The sequence below is a fragment of the Chelon labrosus genome, assembly GCF_963514085.1.
Source record: "Chelon labrosus genome assembly, chromosome: 11".
In the NCBI taxonomy this organism is placed as follows: domain Eukaryota; kingdom Metazoa; phylum Chordata; class Actinopteri; order Mugiliformes; family Mugilidae; genus Chelon; species Chelon labrosus.
Window position 1 is genome coordinate 9311598 of NC_140344.1, and position 13539 is coordinate 9325136.

The 13539-nt window shown below is 40.9% G+C and overlaps 1 protein-coding gene across 2 annotated transcripts; it reads right to left on the bottom strand.

Moving 5' to 3' along the window:
- Window positions 1-276: 276 nt before the first annotated feature.
- On the bottom strand, window positions 277-13264 carry slc6a13 (solute carrier family 6 member 13). 2 transcript variants are annotated; one of them, XM_084554982.1, is made up of 15 exons: window positions 13173-13264; window positions 9623-9832; window positions 9173-9307; window positions 8316-8456; window positions 7586-7667; window positions 7268-7400; window positions 6532-6666; window positions 4378-4481; window positions 4074-4198; window positions 3575-3687; window positions 3239-3376; window positions 2634-2736; window positions 2347-2447; window positions 1883-2053; window positions 277-1610 (listed from the first exon to the last, which is right to left on the bottom strand). In XM_084554982.1, exons 1-15 carry the CDS (start codon window positions 13180-13182, stop codon window positions 1446-1448), a joined length of 1866 nt encoding a protein of 621 aa, XP_084411108.1. In that variant the 5' UTR covers window positions 13183-13264; the 3' UTR covers window positions 277-1445. The 2 variants fall into 2 exon arrangements, with proteins under 2 accessions (XP_084411108.1, XP_084411107.1); XM_084554981.1 differs by lacking the exon at window positions 13173-13264 and having other exon boundaries at window positions 9623-13151.
- Between the last annotated feature and the right edge of the window lie 275 nt (window positions 13265-13539).

Sequence of the window (13539 nt, forward strand, 5' to 3'; positions counted from 1 at the left end):
AATCTAAAAAAACAGATTGCCCTTTAAATATGCATGTTGCATCTTGCAATGTGATGCTTTAATTTAATTGTAAACTGATGTAAAACAAAACTGTACCAGCACTGAGTAGTTTAAGTGAAGATTACTGCCCTCTAGGGATAAGCGGTACTGGATAATGGATGGATGGATGGAATGTGTTAATTAAATCTAGAATATTTTTGAATCAAGATGAACACACACACCCACCCTCCCACCCACACACACACACAAACAAAATAACATGTTTTACTAGAAATGTAAACTTTAAATCACAGTGTTTTTATTGAGTCATAAAAAATGTTTTAGCATGTAAAAGTTATGCATCTAAAAGTGTTCTCTATCAGTAACCAATAACCAAACATTCATTCTAACACGCTGAAGTTCATTATAATGCAGCAGAAAAGGAGATGACGAGCAAGATGTTCTTTTTGGAATGAAACCCCTCGACCGGGCGGCCCTGCTCATTTTATCTGAGAGGCACAACTGTCTCCTTCAGGCACTTTTAATTTCACACTAATTCAGTGCATTAGAGATAAGGCGAACCCAACTAAATTAAAATCGTGTCAATAATCAAAGACGTAAAAAAAAAATCTGGGTTCCATAGTTCCAAGGCTTCAAAGCTCAGTAGAACAGACGGAAAGAACAAATACTGAATCCATAAACACTTTAATATTAATATGAAGTAAGAAACAGCAAAGCTTAATTGAGTTCAGTTGTGGTCATTTCAGCTAAATGTAAATTTAAATTCCAATTTTTGCAGCCACAATAATATTAGTACACTTTTGTAGAAATGTGTTTTATTAAAAAAAAAAAAGTCACATCCTGAGATGGTAACTCTCTACTGTATGGTAAAAAAAAGTAAAAAATAAAAGAAGCTGTTGGAATATGCAGTGTGGTGCATAAACACTGGATGGATTTTATTTAAGTTAGCTTTCATGATGTGTGCACCTTGTAACATCTCCCGTGGTTCATCTGCTGCAAACAGCTGTAAGATTAAAAACAAACGTAACCACAAAGTCATGGCAGACTGACTGAACATTAGAGATGTCCATAACAGAAAATGCTTCCTTAGAAAGCAGACATGATCAAATGTCAATTCTGAGCTACTGTGTATCAACAGTAAAACAGTAATCGTTTTGTTTTTTTTTCTTTTAAATGTACATGTTACTCTGCCACTGGCAAATAAGATGTTGACCAACTCTCCAAAAAAGGCCCTCGTGGTGTATGCTGAAGGCACGATACAAAGGAGAAAGCTCCAGCAGCAAGTAGGCAGTTAACAGGTGAGCTGACTCCTAAAGTCCATATCTGGCCTGTTATGCCACCTTGCCTGGTGAGGTATTATTACGGAGAGAGCTGTGACAGAGCCAGAGTGCCAATACTGAGGAGTGACAAGACCCTGCAAGACTCTGATCCCAACCCTCAAGTCTCTAGCACTGAGAATCCTTCTCTTCAACGGGGAAGTAGCCGTCCCTAGTTGAAGGTGCCTTCTGGTGGAGGCTGTCGCCGTCTGCTGCGAAGATGGCCATCAGCCTCTCCTGTTCCTGCTTTGTCTTCGGTAAGTCCGTGGAAGGAGTGGTCAAAAAAGCCAGGCGCTGTGAAGGGAGGATCCATTAAGAAAAGTGTGAAAACGTACCGATTTTATAACGGTAATATGGATAATAATTCACATGGTACTGAAAGAAGCCTGGTGTTGTAGGTTTGTAACTTCAACCATGCAACCCTTTACTATAAGCATACTTAGTTGATCTATTGTTAACACAAAATACAGAATGAGAGCAGTTTTAACATCTTTTGGACTGTTTTCTGTTCTTGTTTTTTCTTTTTAAATAGACAAAGTCAGTGGCAGTTTTTAGGCGAGACTTACTTCTCTCAGTGTTCCTGGGGTGAAGTACAGTTTAGCTGCCACCCAGAGAGGAATACAGAGCATGGAGGAAAGGGCAAGGATCCAACCAATGCCATGCCCCCACCATGGGTAAACGTATTCATTGTTGTACTTCAGTGGTGAGTACTTGATCAAGGAGAAGGCAAATGTTCCCTAATGCACAACCAGAAAAAATAGTAACATTTAATGCTTCTGTGTGGATGAATGTTGAATATGCTACATACTATATCTGATGTTTTAAATATTATAAGCACTTTAACTAAAAGGCTGATAGATATACTTAACCTTAATCTCTATTGTATTTATCAAAATGAGGCCAGGCCCATTTGACCATTTGTGACTGTGTGCACATGTTAATGTATTTCTATTGTTGACCAGCAGAGGGCGCTCTTCTCTCAAGAGAGAAGTGTAAAAGCATGCATATTGAAAAGGAACTTAAACCCCACAAAGCATGTGGCAGGGGTGAAGAAAAGCCAGCAGTATTTGATGGCAGGGCCGGGACGGTAGCCAATCATATCCTCTATGTTGTCATAGAAACGGTCAGCACCTACGGTCGGGGAGACAATGGACACATAATGGAGATCTACATCAGCGCTTGACAGTCATCTCAGCAGAGATTGAAAGAAAAACATCCCGGTCAATGGATTTTTTTATTTTTATGCTGCGGCTGCATGAGAAATGAGAGTTAAGGCTTTTATGTAATTATGACTGATAGCCCTATTAACACACTCACCATAAATCCAAGCGATGCAAACACTCTCAAAAATAGCCACAAATAGCAGACACATCCCGCTGGCTGCATAGTAGTCAAAGAGCTGGAAGATGTACATGCCTCCCTGTGGGTACAGACGGACGTGAGTTCACAACCACGTAGGTAAAACAATTCAAAGAGAACCTGCAGTCTGTTGAATGCCGAGGAAAGCTGAGAAGCTCTGCTGTTTTCAGGCCACTTAATAAAGTGCAACACTACAAATGTTGTTAAGCTTTTTTTTACAGCTGGCTGTGTGAATATGATTTGTACCAAGTGGTTGGACAAGAAGAGATTTTAGGAGAGCTGCTTGGGTGGACAGAAGGATATGGGTATGCTATAATAGGCAGGATCAAGCAAATTAACCTTAAATGAGTTCAGCAGACTGCTTGCCTTCAGCCTGGATGAAATATCAAAGCTTGAAATTTAAGCACAAAAGGCCCTCAAGCCACGACTATAGTACCACATCTATTAGCAGTTTTCTTCTCTTTAATGGAAGGAATTGGTTTCATGATGAGAAAGGGGGTTTTACACGGCTGTTTGGAAATATGATACAATGCTTATTCTGTAATCTAAATCTGTACGAGCACCTCTGTCAGCATGATGAGCCCCATGAGGAAGGACACCACAGCCACCGCCAGGATGAAAAGCTCCCTGCGGTTCTTACGGCGGAAGACGGAGGGGTACATGTCCACCATGGCTGTCACCAGGCTCTCCACACACACAAACTAACCAGGAAAAAGATAAATAAGTATGAGATGTCTGTCTTTATATTAGCACATTTTAAAATTGAACTTATGCAGCCTGAACTCATTCTCTTAGTAATTATAATACAGCGGCTAGTAGGGATTACAACTAGATGGCCGCTATTAGAATCGTCTGTCTGTTCACGTATGCATGTGAGTGGTTATATAGATGGGCATCACCTGACTGTCCAGTCCCAGAAAGACAATCATAATGAAGAAGCAGCAGGCCCATAGAGGAGAGAAAGGCATCATGGACACAGCGCGGGGATAGGCAATGAATGCCAGTCCAGGACCTGAGACACAGATTTGGAATATTTAGATTTTTGATAATATAAGACATAAAATGAAGAAACTATTATTTAGTCCTTAGGCCTTTTTTCCCCCTTAAAACTACTAGTACTACTGCTTAACGGGCAGCAGAATTTACATTTTAAACATGGGGAAAAATGTGTGGTTGTATACGCTAATCGTTTTTGATAGTGTTCATAGAATGCAACTCAGATTATCACACAATGCTAAAGTTTTTTATCATAGTAAACAATAATCTGCATGTTGCAGAGATGCTTTCCAGGTAGTCTGGCACATAGAACAGAGGTGGTACAGTACATTATTCCCAGAGATAATATTGCAGTGTGTTTTCATAAAGAAAAATAAGAAGCAGAAGAAAAAAAATGCAAACCAGATTCAGCCACTTCTGAGATAGGCACATTTTGCTCATAGGACATGAATCCCAGGATGGAGAAGATGGCAAAGCCTGCAATAAAACTGGTGCCGCTGTTCAGGAAACAGAGAGACAGGCAATCCCTGGAAACAACAGGGACAATGTTTGAGAGGAGTACCTGACATTATCTGGAGATTTACTACATACAATAATAACATGCTGGCTATTACGTTGGTTTGAGACACTTGGGTTAAAAATGAAAGACAACATTTATTTTTTTTAGGATTTTTTTAGGAATAAGAAAGGATGCCAGCTGAATTACCGATAGCAGTTGTTGTTATATTTGTTGTAGCTTCCCAGGGCGGTGAGGCAGCCCAAACAGATGGCGTACGAGAAGAAGATCTGAGTTCCAGCATCCATCCATACCTTAGGATGGAACAGAGACAAGAGTATTTTTTATGTGCTGTGGGGAAACACTATACATTTATTCATACAGTGAGGATTCATCCCACAACCACATAATCCAGCGCTTCAAACGAGTTCAAACAGAATCCTCAGCTCATGAAAGCAAATGTGAAGCAGAGCCAGGTATGTACACTATGCTCTGTGTGCTTGATCAATAGACACAAGATACACACAAGACATGACTGTGCCCTGTGTTTTTTAGTGAAATAAGATCTTAGGAAGAGGCATTCTTCCTTGTGTGTGTAGAACACTGCATCAACAATATGGGTTGTATCACTTAACTACAGGTTATTTCACTGAATTGCTCTCTCTACCAAAGCAGACTCACAGAGAGGTTTGTTGTGAAGGCGTTGGTGTGCATTGTGAGCTTGATTTTCACACAGCCTCTCATGTACCCTTCATGGTGAAAAACATTACCTAACGCCAATAAATCAAATCCCAAAACTCCTTACCCCAAAACTCAGCTTCTCACCCCTACCGCGCTGACATCGCCCGGCCAGAAAAGCCCATTATCCAACTCCATCTCTAAGGCGTAAAGTGCGGCACTCTTTGAACACTCGGTCGCTCTTCAAAATTCAAATTAGGGTTCTCTTTCTTCTTGCAATTCTGGTAGAGTGCTCCGAGAGCACTGGGGCATGTTTTAGATACTTGGCAGCCGAGACTGGAGATCCTATTGACTGGGGGTTCAGCCAGCAGCGCAAGCTCTGGACACAGCATCACACAAAGGTAGGTATTCCCAAGGCATCAAGTCCACCAGCATAGCTTGACTTGGCCTGCACACACGGGGCTTGTATTCATTCCCCCCGAGAGGGAATGAAGTGGGGCCTCTTTTGGATTTTCATGCTGGATGCGATCTAGCAGAAGGGGAAGTATTCATTGTAAAAGTTGCATCCACTGTTCCCAATTCGCTCGCTTCCACTTGTTATACCTATCGTTATGTTAGTGGGAAAGTAGAAAAAATGTGATGGGGTCTTTGCTTCTTTTATTTCTGCTCTGCAGTTCATGCACCACTGTTGACCATCTATGTGGTGAGAAGGGACACTACTGCTGCTGCCAGACACCTTTTCAGATGAAAATAATAAATCTAAATATCATTGGTCTGTGGCTAATGTGTGTTCACACCTCAAATTAAACGCTTTCAAACGGGAGACCACCCTCTCTAGGACGGCGTGCGATTGCTGTGTTCACACAAGCCAAAACAAGCCAACCTGGGTGGAACACGCTCTCGGTTTGGAAACAAAGACCCAGGTGTGAAAGCGCCCATTATTTCTGTGCATAGGATGGGTTACCGTCTAAAAAAAAACAAAATAATTAACAGCAAGTACAAACATGGATTTCCAATTGTGGTCACAAGTCAAAAATGATCACTTTTGCTGCCAAAAGGGGGAGACACTGAAGCTTTAGCCACGCCTTCTGCCAAAGTGACAGTAGATCAAAATTGCTAAAACTGATAACTGTACTTCACGAACAAGATGTATAACAAAACCTTTAAGCATAGCAGATCAAATGCTGTTATGTTTGTTTCAGGGGGAAAGTCAGTGAAAGGAGTTCTGTAGAACATGTACAACCCTCAAACCTCCTTATGGTCCTGATTAATCAAGAACTTGTACACCTACGGCTCCCAGAGTAAAAGTCAATAAATGTTTTGCTGAGCTGGCAGATCTCTTCAGTTCATTTCTTTGTGAAATAAAAACAACAAATATTTTAGGGAGCCAGGGAGGAGAGGTTGGTCTGACATGACATAAAACACTTTCAGTGACTCTGAGTTCCTTAAAAATACTTGTCTGTGTGGGTGAGTATGACCATATCATTATGAGTGTGTATTTTATCCATAGGACTAGATATCCCGAGGCTGTGCTATACTAGGTTGTACCTATTTTGCTGGTATGAAGGCATCAAAAGCATTTTCCAAAGGGTTTTCCAAGTCGTACCTGCACGTCTGAGAATTTGTGTTTCTGTGTAGGTCAAACATCCTTGTACGTTTGAAAGCTTGTGCATTTTGTTAACCTACCTGTGGGTCCGACAGTCGGTCCAAGTCAGGGTAAAGGTAGAAGTGAATTCCTCTCGAGGCTCCTGGCAGCGTTACCCCTCTGACAAGTAAGATTATCAGCATGATATAAGGGAAGGTGGCTGTGAAGTAAACAACCTTCAGGGGAAAAAAAAAACAAAAAAAAAACATCACGTCATCAGCTGCATATCTTTTATGACAATCTCCCTTTCAGATTTGGATTTCATCTCCAATAACATACTTTTGCATGAAATTCAACCTCTTTAGTGTGTTAAATGTCCAACAGACAGGATCTTAATATCGAGTTTTAGTAGATTTAGCAGAGATTTTTGGTTCTGTAGTTGGCAAACTTTGTCCATAGAGAGGAGAAGTCCCGGTGCCAACGACAGAACACCACAGACTTTTTTTTTCCCTAAAACAATGGGTATAGCAGTTAGTGGTGAGAGACAAGTAATTTTTGGACCCTGTTCAAATTGTACAAGTTTAAGCTTGTCAAAAAGTATACACACAAACCTAACATGCTGCCACTTCCTCACCAATGACTATGACGGATACAGAGATACACCTTTTCTGATACTGTAAGATCCCATTGTGTCCTCTGGTAGTGGTGGGGCTCTCTATTCAGGTGACATGTTAATTATGTTATGTTATTTATTTTTTCTAAAAAATAAAATAAAAAAGCCTGCTGAAACTAACTTAAAAAAATATTAGTCTGTTGTAACTAAAGGGAAGGTTTCACCTTGCCGGTTGATTTAACTCCCTTCCAGATGCAGAAGTAGCAGATGACCCATGCAACAGCTAGACAGATGACTAGATCCCAGTTCAGTGAGCCAATGTGGTCAATACCTGAGGAGAGCCTCAGCACTCTGCGTCTGGGGAATTAACAGACATGTTTTATCTCATCTTAGAAATCATTGTAGGCCACATTCACCCCCCCAAAAAAATCAGAAATAGAAGCAGAAATTCTAGGGCATCAATAACATTTTTAAAACAGAAAAAGTGAGTTTGTCGACATGCAAGGCCGTTTGAGGACATGGCCATACAAAAAGGCACTTACTCCCAGAACTCAATGACAGGAGATGTGGCGTTCTCATGGTGATTGATGGAGCTATTCCGTCTCTGAAATGCCATACAGGAATCTTGAATGAAGGATAGACAAAAGCACATTCAATCCTGTGAAGAAATCCAAGCTTTCTCTGAGGTTTCCAAGATGCACAAAGGAAAGACAAACAATGGCACCACTGAGGCAGAGGAGTGAAGTGGTGCAGGAGCATTCGCTCGCTTAAAAATAAAACTGAACTAGAAATCAGTGAAGTGATGAAGGGGAACATTGCAACGTCAGGTTTGTGGCGTCAAACTTTTAAATAATATTTATTAACAGCACTAAAAGTCTACAGCCTTAAAGCTGCAGCTATTACTGTTAGCGTGTAGGCTATATGCTAGTGGTATAATGTTGATACCAACTAACTGATGAGAGATTTCGCTAAAAGTTAGTTTATGGTGTCACTTAATGAAAAGACTCACCTAAATGATAAGGATACATGCTATATGAGAAAAATCATGGCAATCAGTCAAATAATGTTTATTATATTTCCAAGATGTTATCTTCCATGAGTGGTTAAAATGTTTCTTCAGATATGGCTGTCAAGAGTGATGCCTTGCTACACTTATTCATAGGATTGCACAAATAATTGAATTAATCACTTTACTTTTAGTACCTTTGCAATTTCTCTAAAGTGTATGACAAGTGGAAGGACAGGCTTTTGAGGCCTTGTCTCATGTCCCACCTGTGTTCCAAGTGTTGTTGCAGGACGCCCAGGGCAGATCCCAGGTGAAGGAGTTGGACAGGAAGAAGATGGCCCACGCTAACACGACGATGTAGTAGATGTTCAGCAGAGCAACAATCACCTGGGTGGCGTAACCCACCCCTGGGAAAAAAAATAAATCAGGGGGAGTTTGATCATTACATTATCTTAACTTTTAGTCACCTATGATCTAATTTCAGTTATTTTTTTTTTATCTGTTTTCACAGAGGTACGCTTTAAGACAAGCATGCACTTGTAGAATTCCTGTTGCAGGTGCATGAGTCACACTGGCTTGCTTGTTTTTTTATTAGTTTTTTTATTAGTTTTAGTCCAAGACCACACTCACTTTTAATTGTCTACATAGTGGAAGCAATTACTGTACTCTCGCTTTAATGAGTTACAGAAATGCTTCTGGTTTCAGGTTAAACTCTTTTATCGACAGTGACTCAACTGTTCCCCTGGCTGCCATCCTCTGTTGGTTATGTTTATGGCTTATTAGAGACATATTAGAAAGCAGCAAAACTGATAAAGCTTAGGAGAAATGCGACATTAGCCAGTGCTGGTTTCTTTGCAGCCACTAGAGCCACATGTATCAGCCTCCCACTTCCGTCTGACGTTCTTTAGATCGGCGCACGCACAAAAACAAGTAATGCGTGCATATATTCCCATAGAAAAGAATGTGACATAACATGTCTGAACAACAAACATTGTGTAGTTGCACAGACTTGTTTACAATTTGCTTTTATGTGATGCACAGCCAGTATTTTGTTTCACAAAAGCATGCATGTGATTTTTTTTAGCTTTTTGCATTCAAACCTGTTAGAAAATAGTTAGATTACCTTCAAACAATGGACAGATTTTCCTCCAGCAGGTGATGCCTCCCTCACTGGTGTATTGACCCAGAGCCGTCTCCAGGAAGAAGACCGGGATCCCACAAGCAAACAGGAAGATGAGGTATGGAATAAAAAAGGCCCCTGTGATAAGTGCAGAAACAAATTTCACAAAGATGCCTTCAAGAAACAATGAAGAATAGCAGAATCTGGTGCATATTCTTTACCGTAATGAGTTTGTTTCTTTGTGCAAAGAGTGTGCAAAAAAAGTAAAAACAGCATCTGCATGCATTCAAACAATGGATTTGACTTTTTTCTTTTGCAAATTCGCTACATAAATAAGAATTTCTAGTCTGTTTCCTGCCATCAGACCGTGACGTTGCACACACGACGGAGTAAATGTTTAACAACGCAAGATAACAAGATAACATGCCAGAGACGGTAATTCCTAGAACTCACCTCCTCCATTCTTATAACAAAGGTAGGGGAAACGCCAGACATTCCCAAGGCCAATTATCTCTCCAGCCACTGACAGAACAAACTCCAGCTTGTTGCCCCACTGACCCCTCTCCGTCATTTTCTCCTCCGTACTGGGCACGATGTCCAGGGGCCTGCTGTGTCCATTGGAGGGCTCCACCTTGGACATGTTTTCCATATCTCCTGTGTGGCCTATGAGTTGCATTGGAAAGAGTTTATAGAAAAAAAAAATGATGATGAAGAAATAGAACAAAGGACATACACAAAGTAAAGCTAGTAGAAGGGGCAAAAAAGGGGCAAAGGTATAATATGAGATTATTATATCAGCATAACACAATTCAGCTGACCGTCAATAAATAAATGATTGTGCTGCTGTCTTCACAACTTATTAGTCAAGCAAAATCCGAACGAACTTCATAAAAACTCCCTTGGGAAACATATTTTCACGACAGCTGTCTAAATCCTGCATTACGATTTATCTACCCAGTTTTTGGAGCATTTTTTTTTACACACTTTACACAAACTTAAGTTTTTGTACTTTCTTCCAAGTTGTGTGTGTGTCTGTGCCCCAATGTGTTACTTCCGTATTTTCTTGTATAGTATTAATTATATCCTTCTGTTTCTGTGCAATGTCGAAGCACACAGCAAATTAGGTTTGCTTGTAGTAATAAATGTTAAAGTACTTAAGACCGTAATAAGAGAAAATGCAATTTCAGGACCTCGGCTAGTTCTCAAAGAGAGTTCCCACTGTGGATGTGATGTGCTAAATATGTGTGTTTGTGTTTACATGAGCTACAATAACTGTCACCCCTTTTCTGTGTTGCATGAGGTTGGTAATGGTTTGAGGTTACGTGACCACATTAGAAGTTGGTCAAGCCTTCAGCCAGACCCTGTTTTGGGGCCAGTGTTGCTGAAAGAGTTTCTCTCTGTGGAGGAAACAGACAGCCCACTGACTGTGCTCACTGCTGTCAGGTTGCATTAACGGACTTCTCACCAGCTCTGCTGTTACCCCCTTTTCCTCTCTCGAGAACACACTGTGGTCGCTGCTGCAGTCCAAATTCAAATGACTTGATGATCAGTCTGCAGGAAATATGCTCACACTAACTCAGTTTCATGGATACGTTAAGTCTTTCTTTCCTCCTTCTGTTTTCCACACATGCACACAAGCTAAAACAAGTTACGAGCTGCGTGACCTGGTTTCACAGGGCCAGTGTTGCCTCCTGTTTTCTAAGTTTGCTCCTGAAAGCAACACAGGGAGTGGAAATCTCTTTTAGTCCAAAGTCTTGTGTGAAGCCACCTTTCGGAATGTGCTCCTCCTGGCAAAGGGCAGAGGTTGAGAACAAGTGTGACTTTGTAGGTGCTGTGTACATGAGGTTGAAGGTTGGACTCCTTTTAGGAGCCAAAATCTCAAGCACTGGGGCCAAACTGTGGCCGAGGTAAAAATAGAGCTCCCTCTTTTCAGTGGATACTTGGTGGGAATGAAGGCTTACAGCCACAAAAGCAGAGTAGTCCCTCTCCTTTGAGCTGGCAAATGAGAAACCCCTCTGGCCTTAAAGCCAGATGACAGTTTACCTCACTTTTTCACAGTTTGTCTGTGGTCCAAGTACTATCACTTTAAAAAACACAGAGGTTAGTTATCGTCAGTAACATAGTGTGGCTGAAATAAAAGAGGTTCACAGACCTTTCACAAATCAGAGGATAATGTGTGAGAAAATATGCCAAGACTGGAGCTTCATCCCAGGAAACAACACCAGTGTTAGCTCTTTTTGAGTGAGTGGCAGACTGACCTAGTGAATAGCTGGTTCTCATGAGGACAGTTTGATGATACAATAAACACCGCTCACATGTAAATATATAGCTACTGCCAGACAAAGTTGGTTCAACTTTGCATGACTGATGACAACAGGCTTTGTCCACAGTTAGCGAAACTCACCTGACTGGACTCTCCAGTGGTTGCCTAGCAACCTCAGAGTGGCTGGTTACAGAAACGTCTAGAAACACTAATGCCCATAAATTTGTAACATTTAGTTACAATTTTGTACAAATTAAACAAACAAATATGAAGTGTTGTGCGTAAGTAGTGGACATATTCACCAGTAGACGCTGCTAGGCTTGCTGTCTCTCCTGTTCTGCTGTTTCCAGCTTTTATGCTAAGGTAGACTAAGCTAGGCTAAGCTAACTAAGCCGCTGACTATAGCCTCTTCCAAGCTAACTCTCAGCACTTTCCCAAAATATTTAACTATTCCTTTAATGCCAATATTATTTGATCACTGTGTTTTTGGGTGAGTGAACATTTGGTAAATATTCTAAAATTCACTGAGCTTTAACCCTTAGTTTTAGGTCTCCACCTGCTGATGATTGAGAAATGTAGCTCACTCTGCTCCCTGTCAATTCACCAGCGAGTAACTTGAGGCTGGGCAGGTGGAGCACTCCGAATGTGTGCTGAAAACAAAGTCAAACCAGAACAGTAAGGTCCTGGGCCCAGACATGAAGGTAAACTATGAGATGATAATTCTCTCAGGCATTGCAAATAATCCCTTTAACTTTTGACTTGACTATGCTCTGATGCCTTTATACATTTAGAAGTGATACAAATTCGAAATTAAGTTACTACAAATCAGAAGGTGTGACTGACCCAACCTGAGATAAGAGTCTGCACTTTGAAACTGAGGTGAAAGTGGAGAAAAAAGAAACACACACCAAGATTACACCAATACATAAGTCAGACATTAGTCTGTTGCTCTGTCTTCTATTTATATAAAATAATATTCATATATATATATATATATACATTTGGCCAAATAATGGCCTTCAAGTCCTGTGAGTGTGTGGCATCACAAGGACGAAGGCAATGATCTGGACTCCTGAACACGTGCAGCCAGTTTTAATGTCCTGAACCCGGTCAGTCACAACCTAATAATATGCATTAGTTAAATAATATAGGAGCAATGATGGTGTGCATATACCTACACTCTGTGAAGATTTAATGTTGCAACATGTGATGCTGAATACTTGACAAAGGCATACAGTATATGGAAGGAAAACCTTTGAATCTGCAAAAGATAAATCACATCTGATAGCAAATGATGCTGGAAAAAAAAAGAGAATGCAAAATAAGCTACACATGTTTTTTTGTGGCTTAAGGAAGAATAAAATGATGTACTTGCATCTCTTGTCTTAGATCAGAAGCACATTCAGTCACATTTGATCTGCTTTCTGATAGGAAACTTTATCAGCACTGAATGAAATGAGTTGCGTAGAAACATTTCTGAAAACAACACCTGATGAGCAGTCTCTGCACTTGAGGATGACAGATATATATCGTTAATACAGCTCTGTAGAGATCTCTGTAATGAAATAAACATGCCAGAGTTGATATCAGGTATCAGCTTTCACTGAGATCTGCTAACTGTCAAAACTGAAGATGAGTGTCAGTATTTTCAGTATGCCGTAATAAGCATTCAGTTCACTTCTTATCCATCTGTGACTGAAGAAACCCATGATGCACTAAGCAACAACCAAAGCCACTCACCTTTCATCATGTTGTGTGTTGATAGTTTACAGAAGAGAGTTGGGCATCAAATCCAGGCCAGTTGTCGTTTCAGGTTTCACTATATAACATGCATAGAGGGGCGGAGATTTGAGAATCTGAAAACTTTGGTGCAGCCTACATTAAGATTTTCCCTCTGCTTTGCCTCTCTCTGGAGTCTCTCCACCCCCACCACCCCTTCAGCCAGTCCCATTCAGACACCCCCACGCACGAACGCACACTACACTAGAGGTCTGTGCTGTCTCAGCATGGTGGGCTGATTGCGTAACCTTTTGACTCGCATTTTCTCCCAGGGCTTGCCTGGATGCAAGCAGAGAGTAAGGGAGAGGCTTGACAGACTTGGGTGAAC

Bases quoted from the DNA above. Each gene is read 5' to 3' on its own strand.
- slc6a13 (XM_084554981.1), bottom strand. From the start codon at position 9,845: ATGCAACTCATAGGCCACACAGGAGATATGGAAAACATGTCCAAGGTG. The intron at 8,457-9,172 runs GTAATCTAACTA...TTTTTTTCCCAG, and splicing joins AATCTGTCCATTGTTTGAAG to GGGTGGGTTACGCCACCCAG. The intron at 2,054-2,346 runs GTGGGGTTTAAG...GTTGTGCATTAG, and splicing joins TCACCCCTGCCACATGCTTT to GGAACATTTGCCTTCTCCTT.